We start from the raw sequence: 13,515 nt of genomic DNA, 5'->3' as shown, positions 1-13,515 counted from the left end.
GAAAATCTCATTCTGCTAGTTGGGTAGCCACCTTTCAGTCAAAACTCTGTAGATGGAGGCTTCACAATATGAATGTGAAAATTCCATAGCTGCTCTTTCACTTTTTAGTCTATGATTGCTGTGGGTTAATAACCATAGTTTTCTGTTTCCTATTTATTTTTTTTTCATTCTTATAAGTGAGAGGCAGGTTGAGAATGAATGGGAATGAATGTGAACTCAGGGACACACTCTTCTGGTTATTCATTCAGCACATTGCTGCAGTGTCTCCAGGCACTTGAAAACATTGCAACCCTGTCCATTTCTGTATGATTATTATCAGGGAAACAGCTGAGCTCTTCTGCAGGTAAAAGTCAGATAGCATTCTTATCTGTTAGACTGATGAGCTGGCAGTGCAAACATATTTTTATCTCCTTTCCACTGATTCACTTCCATTCTTATGTTTGTCTTTGGTATAGTGAGAGATTTTTTTTTTTTTTTGTAGCTCAATGATTATAAAAATCTGAAGGAAAAGAGTGGGCAGCATGTTTCTGCAGAAGATCAAAGCCCTTTCATTTCTTAAAGGGAGTCTGCAAGAAAGCTGGGGACAGGACAAGGGGTGATGGTTTGAAATTAAAAAAGGAAGATTCAGAGTGGAGAGAAGGGAGAAATGGTTGGTGCGGAGGGTGGTGATACTCTGTCCCAGATTGGCTAGGGAGGTGGTAGAGGTCCCATTCACATCAGGTTGTTTGGGGCTCTGAGCAACCTGCTGTAGTTGCAGATGTCCCTGCCAATTGCAAAGAGGTTGGACAAGATGACCTTTAAAAGTCCCTTTCAACCCAAGCCAGTCTGTGATTCTATGGGCACCAAGGCTGGAGAAGGGCCTACAAGGAGGGGCTGAGGGAGCTGGGGGTCTTCAGGCTGGAAAAGAGGAGGCTGAGAGGAGACCTCATTGCTCTCTACAGCTCCCTGAAGGGAGGTTGGAGTGAGGAGGGGGCAGCCTCTGCTCCTTGGTGGCAAGGGGCAGGACCAGAGGAAATGGTTCCAAGCTGTGCCAGGGGAGGTTCAGGCTGGATACTAGGAAATATTTTTTTCAATGGAAGGGTTCTCAAACACTGGAATGTGCTGCCCAGGGAGGTGGTGGAGTCACCATCCCTGGAGGTGTTTAAGCAGTGTGTGGACCTGGAGCTTAGGGACATGGCTTAGTGTTGACCTTTCAGTGCTGGGCTGAAGGTTGGACTGGATGAGTTTGGAGGTCTCTTCCAAATGGATGTTTTCTGTGATTCAGTAGTGGTATCTAAAGGGGAAATATAGCAGGTTGAGAGAGCTGATTTTGCCACTCTGCTCTGGTGAGACCTTGCCTGGAGTGCTGTGTCCAGCTCTGGAGTCCTCAACATGAAGGATGTGGCCCTGCTGGAACTGGGTTCAGAAGAGAGCCACAGTGATGGAGGGCTGGAGCAGCTCTGCTACAAAGACAGGCTGAGAGAATTGGGGTTGTTCAGCCTGGAGAAGCAAAGGCTTCAGGGATACCTTAGAGAAACATTGCAATAGCTGGAGAGGCCTCCAGGAAACCTGCGGAGGGACTGTTTACAAGGGCATGTAAGCAACAGGAGGAGGGGCAGTGGTTTTAAACTGGAGCAGGGTAGAATTTAGGTTGGACATTAGGAGGAAGTTCTTCACAACGAGGGTAGAGAAATACTGAAACAGGTTGGCCAGAGATGTGGTGAAAGCCACATCCCTGGGGACAGTCAAGGTCAAGCTTAGGGCCCTGAGCAACCTGGTCTCATTGGAGATGTCCTTGCTCACTGAAGGGGAGTGGACAAGATGACCTTTGAGGGTCTCTTCCCACTGAGTGCATTCTCTGATGCTATGATATCAAGCCATCAGGAGTGAGGAAATAAATCTAGGAAGCTGTCTGCCAAAAACACCACAGAACACAAACTAAACCCAGGAAAAACCCACCACAAAATCCTGCTACTTGCAGATACACCTGAGGCAACTGAGAAATTCAGGGTGAGGTCAAGCTAAATTTGAATAGGGTAGTTTAAGCTTGAAGAAGCTGGTGGGTGGGATTGGCTGCCAGGGGCTGCAAAGTAGAAAGTGTTTGGAGATGCACAAATGCTTTGATTCCAGTCACCAAGGGTAACTTTGCAAAATCCAGTCCAAGGTAGTAGCTGTTACCAGAAGAAGCCTGCTCACTGTGTGTTGGCAGCTTGGAATATAGTGCCTGGGCTTAGATAAATAAGCAGCAAGAAGCTAAGAAATGGCATGCAAATGAAGCCCATCCTTCAAGGCAGCAATGCTATAGATTCTGGCTCCCTTATACATTGCTTTATCACATTTTCTGTTTGTTGTGTCTTGGGACTCCTCTCAAATAGCTCCGACACTTGTCTCTCGAAATGGTTTTCACTGCTTATAGCTGATGGCAAGAGTGAAAAGGAAGATTACCTGGTAGCTGTTTGCAAGGACAGGGAAGCTCAGTTTTAGTTTTGCATGGTGATGGCAACTCTATTAGAGTAAGGCCTGGAGAGAAAAAGACCTCTTCATGCATTTCTTTCTTGTTGTGTTCCTTCTTGCAGTTTTACTGTCTCTTTTTTTGCCCCTCCCCTTCACCTTTTAATGGTCCATTATAGATTTCCTCTCTTACATTTGCCTCCAACATACCACTTCTGGTTCTGTATTCATTCACAGAATCATTCAGGTTGGAAATGACCCTCAGGATCACCAAGTCCAACCATTGACCTTACTCTACAAAGGTCACCCCTGAACCATATCCCCAAGCACCACATCCAAACTGTCAAGTTAGCCATTCTTTGAACACAGCCAAATTGTTAAGGAATGCAAAAGCATTCTGATAATTTTTTTGCTGGCAGAATTGCAGCCTTCCAGTACCTGAAGGGGGCCACAAGAAAGCTGGAGATGTACCTCTTACAAGGGTCTGCAGTGACACAATGAGGGGGAATGGATTGAAGCTTTCCACATTTCTCAGCCCTCTCTTATGCTAATGGATAACGATTATCATTCCAAGCCACTGGCATTCTTCATATGCATTAGAAATGAGCATCTGAGACTTCATCTTTCTTTCTGTTCTGATTTCAGCTAAACCCAAAGGTTTACTGAAAGAGGGGCAAAAAGGGAAGGAGAGTGGTCTCTTCTGTGCTTAGGCTAGAGGAGCCAGTGATCCAGGGGTCTGAAATCTAAAAGACCAAAGTGAAAGTCACTTGTTTGGTTGGAGAAAGGCCAACAGGTGTTGTTTCCTCTTTCCCCCACCAGCATCATTTCAGTCATTAATGTATTTTACTGAATCATTATTGCATGGGGACGTAGTCACCACAGCTGGCAGTGCCTCTCGCGTCTGAGCAGCTCATTAAAGTGGAACTATTAAAACAGAAGGGAGTCTGCTGGAGCTGGTTGTTATGCTCTTGCAAAAGGCTTGTGGGGTGACTGGGGGGTGGAGAACCTGCTGGGAGGAAGTCTTGAGGATTAGAGGTGTTCAGTTGAGCAAAATGAAGATTGAAAGGAAAAAAGCCCAATTGTTCTCAATCGATGTTTCAAGAGGTAGACAGAAGGGGGGGAAAAAGGAACCACTTATGTGAATTAATGGGCTGGCACAGTGGATATAAACCAGGAATTAGTAATCTGAGGCTAGAAACAAAATTGCAGAAATATTCATGTTGGAAAAGACCCTCAGGATCACCAAGTCCAACCCAGAACCCTGCTCTGCAAGGGTACCCCTAAACCATAGCCCCAAGCACCACATCCAAACCACGTTTAGACAGAGCCAGGCTTGGGGACTCCACCACCTCCCTGGGCAGCACATTCCAATGCCTGACCACTCTTGCTGGGAAAAAAAGTTTCCTCATGTCCAGTCTAAACACACCCAGTGTCAGCTTGAGGCTATTCCCTCTTGTTCTGTCACTAATTACCTGTGAGAGGAGACCAACACCAACCTCTCCACAATGTCCTTTCAGGTCATGACAGCCATGAGGTCTCCCCTCAGCCTCCTCTTTTCCAAACTAACCATCCACAGCTTCTGCAGCTGCTGTTCACAAGATTTCTTCTCCAGGCCCTTCCCAGTTTCCTTGCCCTCCTCTGCACTGAATCCAGCACCTCCACACCTATCTTGTATTGAGGTACCCAAGACTGGACACAATACTTGAGGTGTGACCTCACCAGAGCTGAGTCCCAGGGGACAATCCTCTCCCTGCTCCTGTTGGACACAGCATTTCTAATCCCAGCCAGGATGCCATTGGCTTTCTTGGCCACCTGGGCACACTGCTGGTTCATATTCAGCTGCTTGTCCATTAGAATCCCCAAATGTGTATGTAGCTCCCTGCCTCTCCCTGCCTCATCTGTATCGATATCTATGTACTTCCAGGCATTGAACGAGCCTGGTGGGAGCCTTCAGCCATGAATACGGTAGACAGAAAAATCTCCCAAGTCTGTAGAAGACTTTGTAATCGAACACCTGCAGTAGCAAAGCCTATTTTCAGTGAGTTAAAAGGTTTCTTTGGTCCTCTGGCCTGAACTAATCCTGCAAGATATAGCAGCCCTGCAAATGGGAGTGTATCTTGGCAGGAGCTGCCTATGTTCTGTTTGATTGACCTCCTTCTCCTGCCATGTGGCTGGAGTCATCCCTGCATTGTGCCTTTCAGCAGGTTGTATGTTAGAGCTGTAAATGTCTCTTTTAATGCCCTGGGTTGTAGACTTGCCTTCAATCTACTGCTCCATAGAGTCCTTTTTTTTTTTTTTTTTTTTTTTTTTCTGTGGATATATCTTCCTACCTCTTGGCTAGTTCTTTGCTGGAAACCACGTGCAGGCTTCAGAGTCCATGTTGGCTCCTTCAATACCTTGCATCACTTTTGGCAAAGGAGCAAGTAGGAAATTTCCATTTGCACAAGATTTGAATGAGCACAGAAGATTCCTGAAGCTGGCAATTAATTTAAATCCCTCTTCTCACTGCCTTTGAAACTCTGGGATCGTACCAGGAAATGTGTTTCTAGCTCCTCCAGCGAGCTTTAAATCAAGCAGGCCTCAGTGAATAAAGTGCTGATTTCTTGCCAAATTGAAAATAAAATAGTAACCAACTAAAAATTAATTTGTGCAAGGAGAAGCTCTCACAGTGGTTTAAGGAAGACTTCTGATTGTGTGGTGCTTTATGATTTGATGGACCATGTTTTGCACTTGGCTGTCTCCATTTACATCTCTCCTGCTCCTTAGGGTGCAGTGCAAATAGAATGAGACGTGGGCTTGTATGTGTGCGTGTGTGTGTCTGAGGGGAATGCCAGAAGCTTTCCAGTTGTGTCCTTAAAGATTATTACCCCCAGTGCCTACCAGAGCTGAGAGAGGGGTGGCATAATATACAGAGAGATAAATTTTCTGAGGCAGAGCATAGAATTTTACAACCTAAGTGTAATAGGATGTATTGTGCCATCAGCAAAGGCTACAGAGTTTCATGTGATTAAAATAATAAAAATAAAGGGGGCCAAGAATATGCCTTTAAGTACCATTTTAGCAGCAATAATTTTTGTCTCTTGGCATTTATATTGGCCATCAAGAGAGGGAGGCAAGCTGTAAGCTGTGCCGTAATAATAATAATAATAATATGAATAATAATTAATGCCTGCTCCCTCCTCCTTTCAAGGTACTTAGATTTCTCTGCTTCCTTCTCAAAATAAAATATTCTCTTGCCCAAAATCTCCTCTCTGTTTTCATGATAACTTAGAAATTTATTCTGAAATTTCCTTAGTCCTGTGTGCTGGCAGAGGGAGCTTTCTTCAGTAAATTCCCATTAGACGGACACTAATGGCTATAAAATCAGAGTGAGCTAATGAAAGAGAATCCCATAGGTAGTTAGGGCTTCTTTTCCCCATCTTATTATGTTAGCTATCCTCTTTCAGAAATACAGATCCCCTTGGGCAGGGAACCACTGAAGAATCTTTGTGTGGGTTTTGATTTTATTTTATTTTAGCAGTCTGTGTTATCCCAGAGTCCCTTGATCACTATATTACTGCTAACAATAAGAGGGAAATTAGCAATAAATGTCTTGCTGTTTGTGAAACACACACCCCTTGTCTTCAGGGAACGCAGCTGCATTATGGTCTGATAGAAGGGAGGAACTTTTTAGCACTAATCCTACCCCTGATTGTGTTTTCTCCCCCTACCCATCTACTGCCTTTATTCCTCATCTCTGAAATGTCCTTGTAAATGAGTCCTATTTCACACTGCCCGCTTTCTGCTATCAAGGTCTCATCAGAGAGCAATTCTGCAATGGAGGAAAGCAGGCAGCTAGTGTACCATGACCTTATCTAAATTAGGGATTGAGGTCCTCCTTGTTGCCTGTGTGGCGCTGGACTTGTTGGATATAGGAAGGTTATTTTCTCTTAAAGAGATGTTCATTCGTATCCTTCAGCTCTTGACCCATGCTAGGCCAAAAGCAAAAGGTATCTTGACAGGAAAAGAGGCATGAAATGGTTAATACAAATGGAGCTTCTTGCTGCAGTTGTTCATTTCTTTAGGACTGTGGTGTTTTTGGAAATATCCCTAGCAGCCATGAATTAGACCCAAGTCAATCAGAAAGGGTCTGGCCGTAAAATATCCTGGTAATTTGTGTAGGGGAGACAACAAAATTCTATCTGAGAAGAGAAAGTAGGAGTTGGATAGGGAAAACCAATCTTTTAAATAGCTTTAAGCATGGGGGACTAGCTGATAGTGTAACATGCACCTTCCTTCCTCATGGCTTAATCTACCAGATGTCTTCTCATAACTTCGAGTGAATATTTTGTGTCCTTTCTACTTGTGATGGTTTTAAGACTGTCTTTTTAGTTTTTCCTCACAAAGTTCAAGCAGAGAAAATGAAAGAACATAAATAAATCACTATTGGGTGCAAGAAAGCAAAATAATGATTATTCTAAACACTTCTATTGGAGAGGTAGAAATGTTTAAGAATCTCTACTCAAAACAAGGTTGGGGAGTTGGGCAGTCTCAGCTTGCTCGGTTTCTGTCTGCTTCTTCTTCTTTTCTGGCTGAAGGCAACACACTGACCTTGACAAGCTAAGCCTAACAGCCTCTCTGCTTCTTGACTCTGCCTTCTGCTAGGGGGGTCTGGGGGGATTCCTTCTGGCTGTGGGGGAGGCCCTTTGGGGAAGGCCCCTTGGGGGAAGCAAAGGGAGCTTTTGTACATATTTGTAAATGTTGTGACTAGTGTCTATTTGTACAGATTCATTGCATTGCATCAGGGATTGTAGATTTGCCTGTAAATACAGCTTGCATTTGCTTCCAGACTGAGCTAGCCTGGTTATTGTCGGTGTGGGACAGGGATTTCAGCTCTCACACTGTTACACTACTTTAAAAGTTCTATTACTTGTCGTTGGTTTGGGCTTGGTTGTTGTTTTCTTTCTCTCATTACAGATTTAGTGGTTTGAGTTCTCTCTCTCTTTTTTTTTTTTTTTTTTTTTTAGTCTACCCAATTTCCTACTGTTTTGGTCCCTGTTTTGAAACTTGGTTTGCCTCAGCCACATGCAGCCTGGCATTTGCTTCTACTGAGCACAAGTACCCTGTGGTGCTCAGCAAATACGAAAATCATCCAGTGTCAGATGAAAGCCCAGAGCAAAGTTCCCCTGGATTAGCACCATTATGACTTTTCTCAATCTGCCTTCATTTGCATTTAAATCTCTACTATGCATCCTGCATGTTTAAGAAACTTTGCAGCTTCTGTGTATATAAGAAGTGCATGGTGGCTACCTTAGAAGTTTACTTCTCTGTCACATTTGAGGGAAAGAACTGGTTCAGTTCGCTTAATCCAGACCTAAATGTACATATCCATCACTCCAGAGTAGTGACCCAGCCAGGTTTAAGGTGATGGTGTGATCCACTGCAGACAGGAACAGCTTGCAAAATCGAGTTTTTAAGTGCCCTCTGTCAAAGCAAAAAAAAGCTTTATGCACATTTAGATCTAGAACAATTTGGCAGGGAGAAGAGAAGCAATAAAATTAGCAAGCAGCTCTGTTTGGGCAGGTGCATCCCTGCATATCCATTAAGTACCTGCTGGTGTATGCAGCAGGGTGAGTTCAGACAGAAGATTCAGGAGGATAGGAATTGTTTCTGACAAGAAATATTTCTATTTGGCAGCAAGGCAGCATTCAAAGCCTACCATGCTCTGCACCCAGCAATGTTCAGCAAGAAGTGCTGATGGAGCAAGTCTGCAGGGTGATCCCTGCTTTCCCTGTCGCTTCTGTGAGCTGGGCTTTGCAGGGTGCTGTCCTGCACCGGGCACCACCCTGCCCCTTTCCAGTGTGTCCTGTTCCCAGAGGGTTCTTGTACCCATGCAGGCACTTCCAGAGGGCTTGGGGAAAAAGCTGTCACCTTCCAATTCAGAGGAATTTCTAGAGGAATCTGGGGGCAGGCAAAAGAAAGAGGTTTCAAACAACTGAAACCTTGTCAGGAACCAACAAGCAAATTCATTTTTGAAGAGCTTTAATGGCATGATAAAGGTGCTGTGTTCAGCTTAGATGAGCCTCCTCCTCCCCCAAAATGTGGGATCTCCAAACCAGGTATGTTCCTTATGCTGTTCCCTTTGGATCATTTCTGTGTTGCCATCCTTTTGTCTCTTCCTTTTCAGAGGTGTTCACGGCCATTTCATCGGTCAGCGCCCATGGGCTTTGGCAGATGAGTGCCTCCTGGACCTGATGGCTGAGCTGGTTGGTAGGTGTGAACCTCAAAGGAAATGTTTCTCTAGAAATGAAAATAAATTTGAGTTCATTTAAGACTGAATCGCAGAATCCCAGAACATTAGAGCTTGGAAGGAGATCATAGAGTCCAAGCCCCCTGCCAGAACAGGATCACCCAGGGGAGTCTGCACAGGAACATATGCAGGAGGGATTTGAAAGTCTCCAAAAAGGAGACTCCACAACCTCTCTGGGCAGCCTGCTCCAGGGCTCTGCCACCCTCACTGTAAAGAAGTTTCTCCCCATGTTGTGGTGAAATCTGTGTTCAGGCTTGGATCTGTTGCTCCTTGTTGTATTATTGAACACCACCAAAAAGAGCTTGGCCCTCTCCACTCGACATCCACCCCTCAAATATTGATAGACAGTGATCAGATCCCCTCTCAGCCTTCTCTTCCTGAGACTAAAGCCCCTGAAACTCTGTAACCAGAGGTTTGTTCCCTGAATTCTTCTGTTGTAAAGCAGTTTTTCTGCCTGCCTTTTGCATGGAGTTCCCCTTTATTTCAGGGCTGCAAGTGATTAAAGAGCTGAATATGTACATTAATATATGAGCTTATGTATATCATGAAACTAATTGCAGCACAGGGTTTCTTCGAGCATCATAAACCACTTGGTCTAACATGGGAAGTCCTTTTAAAGGTCACTTGGCATTACCTATTCTCAGTCTCTCTCCTAGAAGTGAAGAAATGAACTTTCCGCTTGGAAAAATGATTTCTGCCTAGACAATTTCTGCTTTTCCTCCTTTCCCTGCCACTAAATCCAGCCTCATGTTTGAGAACTGCTTATGTCAATGAAGCAGATAATTGGGGCAGGACCTGCTCTTTGTAAGTTCCCATTACCCTGCTGTACCCCTTGAGGAGGCTGCAGTGCTGCAGCACCTTGGCAGTAAATGCATCTGGAGATTGAGAAGGAGCTCTGGAGACTATTCCTGGTCTGCTTGCCAGCCATGAAGTAGTTGTCTGAGTCTGAATGCAAATTTCTTCTATCACCTCTTACTCTAATCTGTGTCTACTTGCTGAAATATTCTTTCACTGGGATTTCCTTTGAGCTGCTGCTGTCAGAAGTGGGAAGAGAAATGATCTTGGCAGGGTTTCTCACAGCCCCTTTTACTCCCCTACCCTTACAGCCATTGTCAAGGCTATGGTAGTGGATTTTAGTGAGATTTGGCCAATATTTTAATTTAGCTGCTGAAGGTAACTGTCAATACTCTCTGTCTGAACTGAATTATCAAGTGTTCATTTGTGCTTTCACTAAGGAAAAAATACTGTGTTTAAGTTGAGCTGCTGTAAGCTAGATATTGCCTGGTAATTTCTCCTCCAACCATAGGCAAGGCTTTAATCAAAAAGTAATAGATTTTCTCCTTCAAGTGAAGCAAATGGGGTCTGAGCATCTGGAAACAGAGACACTGAGGACTGTTTAATGACAGAGTTATTTATATATTTATAAATAGAGTTATTTCCTCACTTCTAATACCTGGAGGGATCCTACAGGAAGGCTGCAGAGGGACTTTTGCTGAGGGTGTCTAGAGACAGGCCAAGGGGGAATGGTTTGAAGCTGAGGCAGAGCAGGGTTAGAGTGGAGCTGAGGAAGAAGTTCTTGAGCAGGAGGGTGGTGAGACTCTGGCACAGGCTGCCCAGGGAGGCTGTGGCTGCCTCCTGCCTGGGGGTGTTGCAGGCCAGGTTGGATGAGACCTTGAGCAGCTGAGTCTGGTTGAGAGGTGTCCCTGGGCATGGTGGGGAGGTTGGAACAGATGAGCTCTGAGGTCTCTTCCAAGCTGAGCCATTTTGGGATTCTGTGATTTTGGAAGTTGCTACTGTAGTAGCTAGAATTGCTCAGGAGGTTAAGAAATATTTTTTTTCTTGCTTTCATTCCTTTCAAGGGCAAGCTCAGTGTGGTCATCCATTAACCATCACGCAGCATGACAATGTGAGCATATAAAGAGTTGAAGGGTGTGGATATGCTGAATGCTGCTGATTTAGAGATTTCTCTAGTCTGACTGATCTTTCCTCGCACATGGATGCTCTTGTTCTGGTAGGGTATGACTGGGAAGCTGTGGGCAGTTGGGGAAATATGACCTGTCACACAACTGACTTGATGCAGAGTAAGGACTTTTAAATTGGAAACCTTGAACTTAATTAACTGCAGGGTGGAGAATTTATCTTATGTCTTGTGAGATTGGGAGTGTACTCATGTTATCTACTTTCAGACACTTAAATCAGTCAAGTAACAAGGTAGACCATGGATGCTCTTCACATAACCAGAGGAGAAAGCCAAAATCTCCCAAAGGACAACTTGAAGCACCTGAGTAAAGCATCCTTCATGCATCACCTTCTGTGGATGTCTGCCACTGCTCTGTTTGCAAAATGTGGGCCCCTGTGAACTCCCTGCAGGGTGTCAGAGTAGGCAGAGCATTGATCTCCTGCCAGGGCTAGTGCAAGGGTCAGCTTGGCCTCAGCTTTAGGTTAAGAGTCACTGCAGAAAGTAGAGTCAGGCTGGGATGTTTTTTCCCTTAGCCATCTGTCTAGTGGAGGCTGCCAGCCTGTATTATAATACTTGCCTAAAAGTATTCTGGGTGTAAGGAGAGAGAAATGGGAGCTTTGCTTAAAATTCATCTGATTTATTAGCAGCCTTTCCATTTTTCTTCCCCATTTTCCCCATTTTTCTCCCTTTTCTCCCCTTTCCCCCTGCCTTCTGAATCTCATTCCCCAGCTGGGACTGATATCCAGGATTGCCCCAACCTAGGTGCAGGACCTTCCACTTTGCCTTATTGAACCTCATGAGATTCTCCTCAGCTCACCTTTCCAGCCCATCCAGCTCCCTCTGGATGGCACCCATCCACTTCTACAGACTTAACTACACCACAAATGTCAGGTTGGAGATTGTTCTCTGGTTATTTTTACTTTAACTCAGCTATAAAATGTACTTTGGGATCAAATCTTCCATCAGATTTGATGCAGGGTTTTATTTCTTCAAACATCACAGAATCCTTAAAGAATCCTGGAATGGCTCAGGTTGGAAGGGAGCTCAGAGCTCATCTCCTCCAACCTCCCCACCATGCCCAGGGACACCTCTCAACCAGACTCAGCTGCTCAAGGTCTCATCCAACCTGGCCTTCAAAAAACCCAGGCAGGAGGTAGCCACAGCCTCCCTGGGCAGCCTGTGCCAGAGTCTCACCACCCTCGTGTACCATCCTTCTGCTTCCTCAGCTCCACTAACCCTGCTTTCCTTCAGCTTCAAACCATTCCTCCATGTTCTGTCTTCAAACACTCTCAGGAAAATTCCCTCTGCAGCCTTCCTGGAGAATCTCTTCAGGTCCTGGCAGGCAGCTCTGAGGTCCCCCTGGAGCCTTCTCCTCTCCAGACTGAACACCCCCAGCTCCCTCAGCCTGGCCTCACAGCAGATCTGCTCCAGCCCTTGGATCATCTTTGTGTCCTCCTCTGGCCTCACTCCACAGCTCTGTGTCCTTCTTCTGCTGGGGACACCAGAACTGGAGGCAGGATTGGAGGTGAGGTCTGAGCAGAGCAGAGTCCAGGGGCAGAATCCCCTCTCCTGCCCTGCTGCCCACACTCCTCTGGCTGCAGCCCAGCACACAGCTGCCTGCTGGGCTGCATGAGGGCACTGCTGGCTCCTGGGGAGCTGCTCAAATATCTTCACAGCTCTTTTCCAGAGTGATTCTTAGAATGCAAATGGGTTAATATGTCCCTAATGGGTACATTGTAATTAAACCTGATTTGTAAAATTGTAGGTAATAGGGGAAAAGGCTAAGAGAATAAATGCAGGGAAATATTATGCTAAAATTCTCTCTCTCAATATGTTATTTATGATTAAGTACTGTTTGCCAGCAAGGAGTATTGGTGAGTTGAGTCAATGCTGAGTTCCTTTTTGTACTGAATGCAATGCAAGAACAGAACCAGGCTTTTACCCTATTTAGTTTTATTTGTCTTTAATTCTTTTTTATTCAATATTTAATATGTTGTGGAGGAGGAATTGTCATTTCTCATTCTAAGTGGTAGTAGTAAGTAAAAATTATTTGGTGAGTTTTATTGGGGAAGGGACTTGAAGGCTGTAAAATATCTTTCTCTGGTTGATGGTTTATAGTGCTGCAACACCTTGCTTATTAAAAGCAGTCCCATTTTCGTGTTCAATGGAAGTTACAGCAGTAAATACACAGTGAAATGCCAGAGGGGTTTTTTGGGGGTGGGTTTTTTGCTGTTTTTTGGGGGTTTTTCCCTTCTTTCCTGTGCTCACACCAAGTGGCACAACGCAGTGACTGTAATCTCAGCTTCTCCTACCAGACTTTATTAAAACATTACAACCTTGGCAGGATCACCTTCTGATGGAACAAGATTAACTGTGTGGCTGCTGCTGTACGCTGTGCTCAGGCAGGTCTCTGTTGAGGAGAGACTGAATGCTTAGGAGATCTGGAGTGACTTTGACTGATAAGGATTATTTGAAGTAACCAAACTGTTTTCAGAAACAGGACCCTCAGCCTTTATTTCCCCCCCCCCAATCATTTTATAAGCTGGTTTTTACTTACTCTGGTGAGGATCAGGCTCCCACTGCAGTCAGAGAGGAGAAGGATGGCACTGCCTGCCTAACGCAATCATAATTGTCTCTGAAGTTGTACTTTGCGAACGCTGCTTCCTTTGATTAAAAAGGAGATTTATCAAGCAGGAACATACAGGTTTTAGCCTGTCTTGGTGATATGCTATAAAGTTAGGAAATAAAGAAAGCAAACATAATTTTTTGTCTCCTGTGTGCTGGGTCTTTGAATATTGTAATAGGTTAATTGGATCAGGGGAAGGTTTTTTACCGA

The 13,515-nt window shown here is 44.8% G+C and overlaps 1 protein-coding gene across 1 annotated transcript in view; it reads left to right on the top strand.

The window, feature by feature from the left end:
• Positions 1–13,515, top strand: part of KYNU (kynureninase) — a 78,260-nt gene that overhangs the window by 14,916 nt on the left and 49,829 nt on the right. The window contains exon 4 of the mRNA XM_054381158.1: positions 8,597–8,679. Within this exon, the coding sequence (XP_054237133.1) occupies positions 8,597–8,679 (83 nt within the window). The remainder of the gene's footprint in view (positions 1–8,596; positions 8,680–13,515) is intronic.

The sequence above is a fragment of the Indicator indicator genome, chromosome 5, assembly GCF_027791375.1.
Source record: "Indicator indicator isolate 239-I01 chromosome 5, UM_Iind_1.1, whole genome shotgun sequence".
Lineage (NCBI taxonomy): Eukaryota > Metazoa > Chordata > Aves > Piciformes > Indicatoridae > Indicator > Indicator indicator.
The sequence above is the reverse complement of the archived record's forward strand: the minus strand, read 5'-3'. Positions and strand labels throughout refer to the sequence as shown.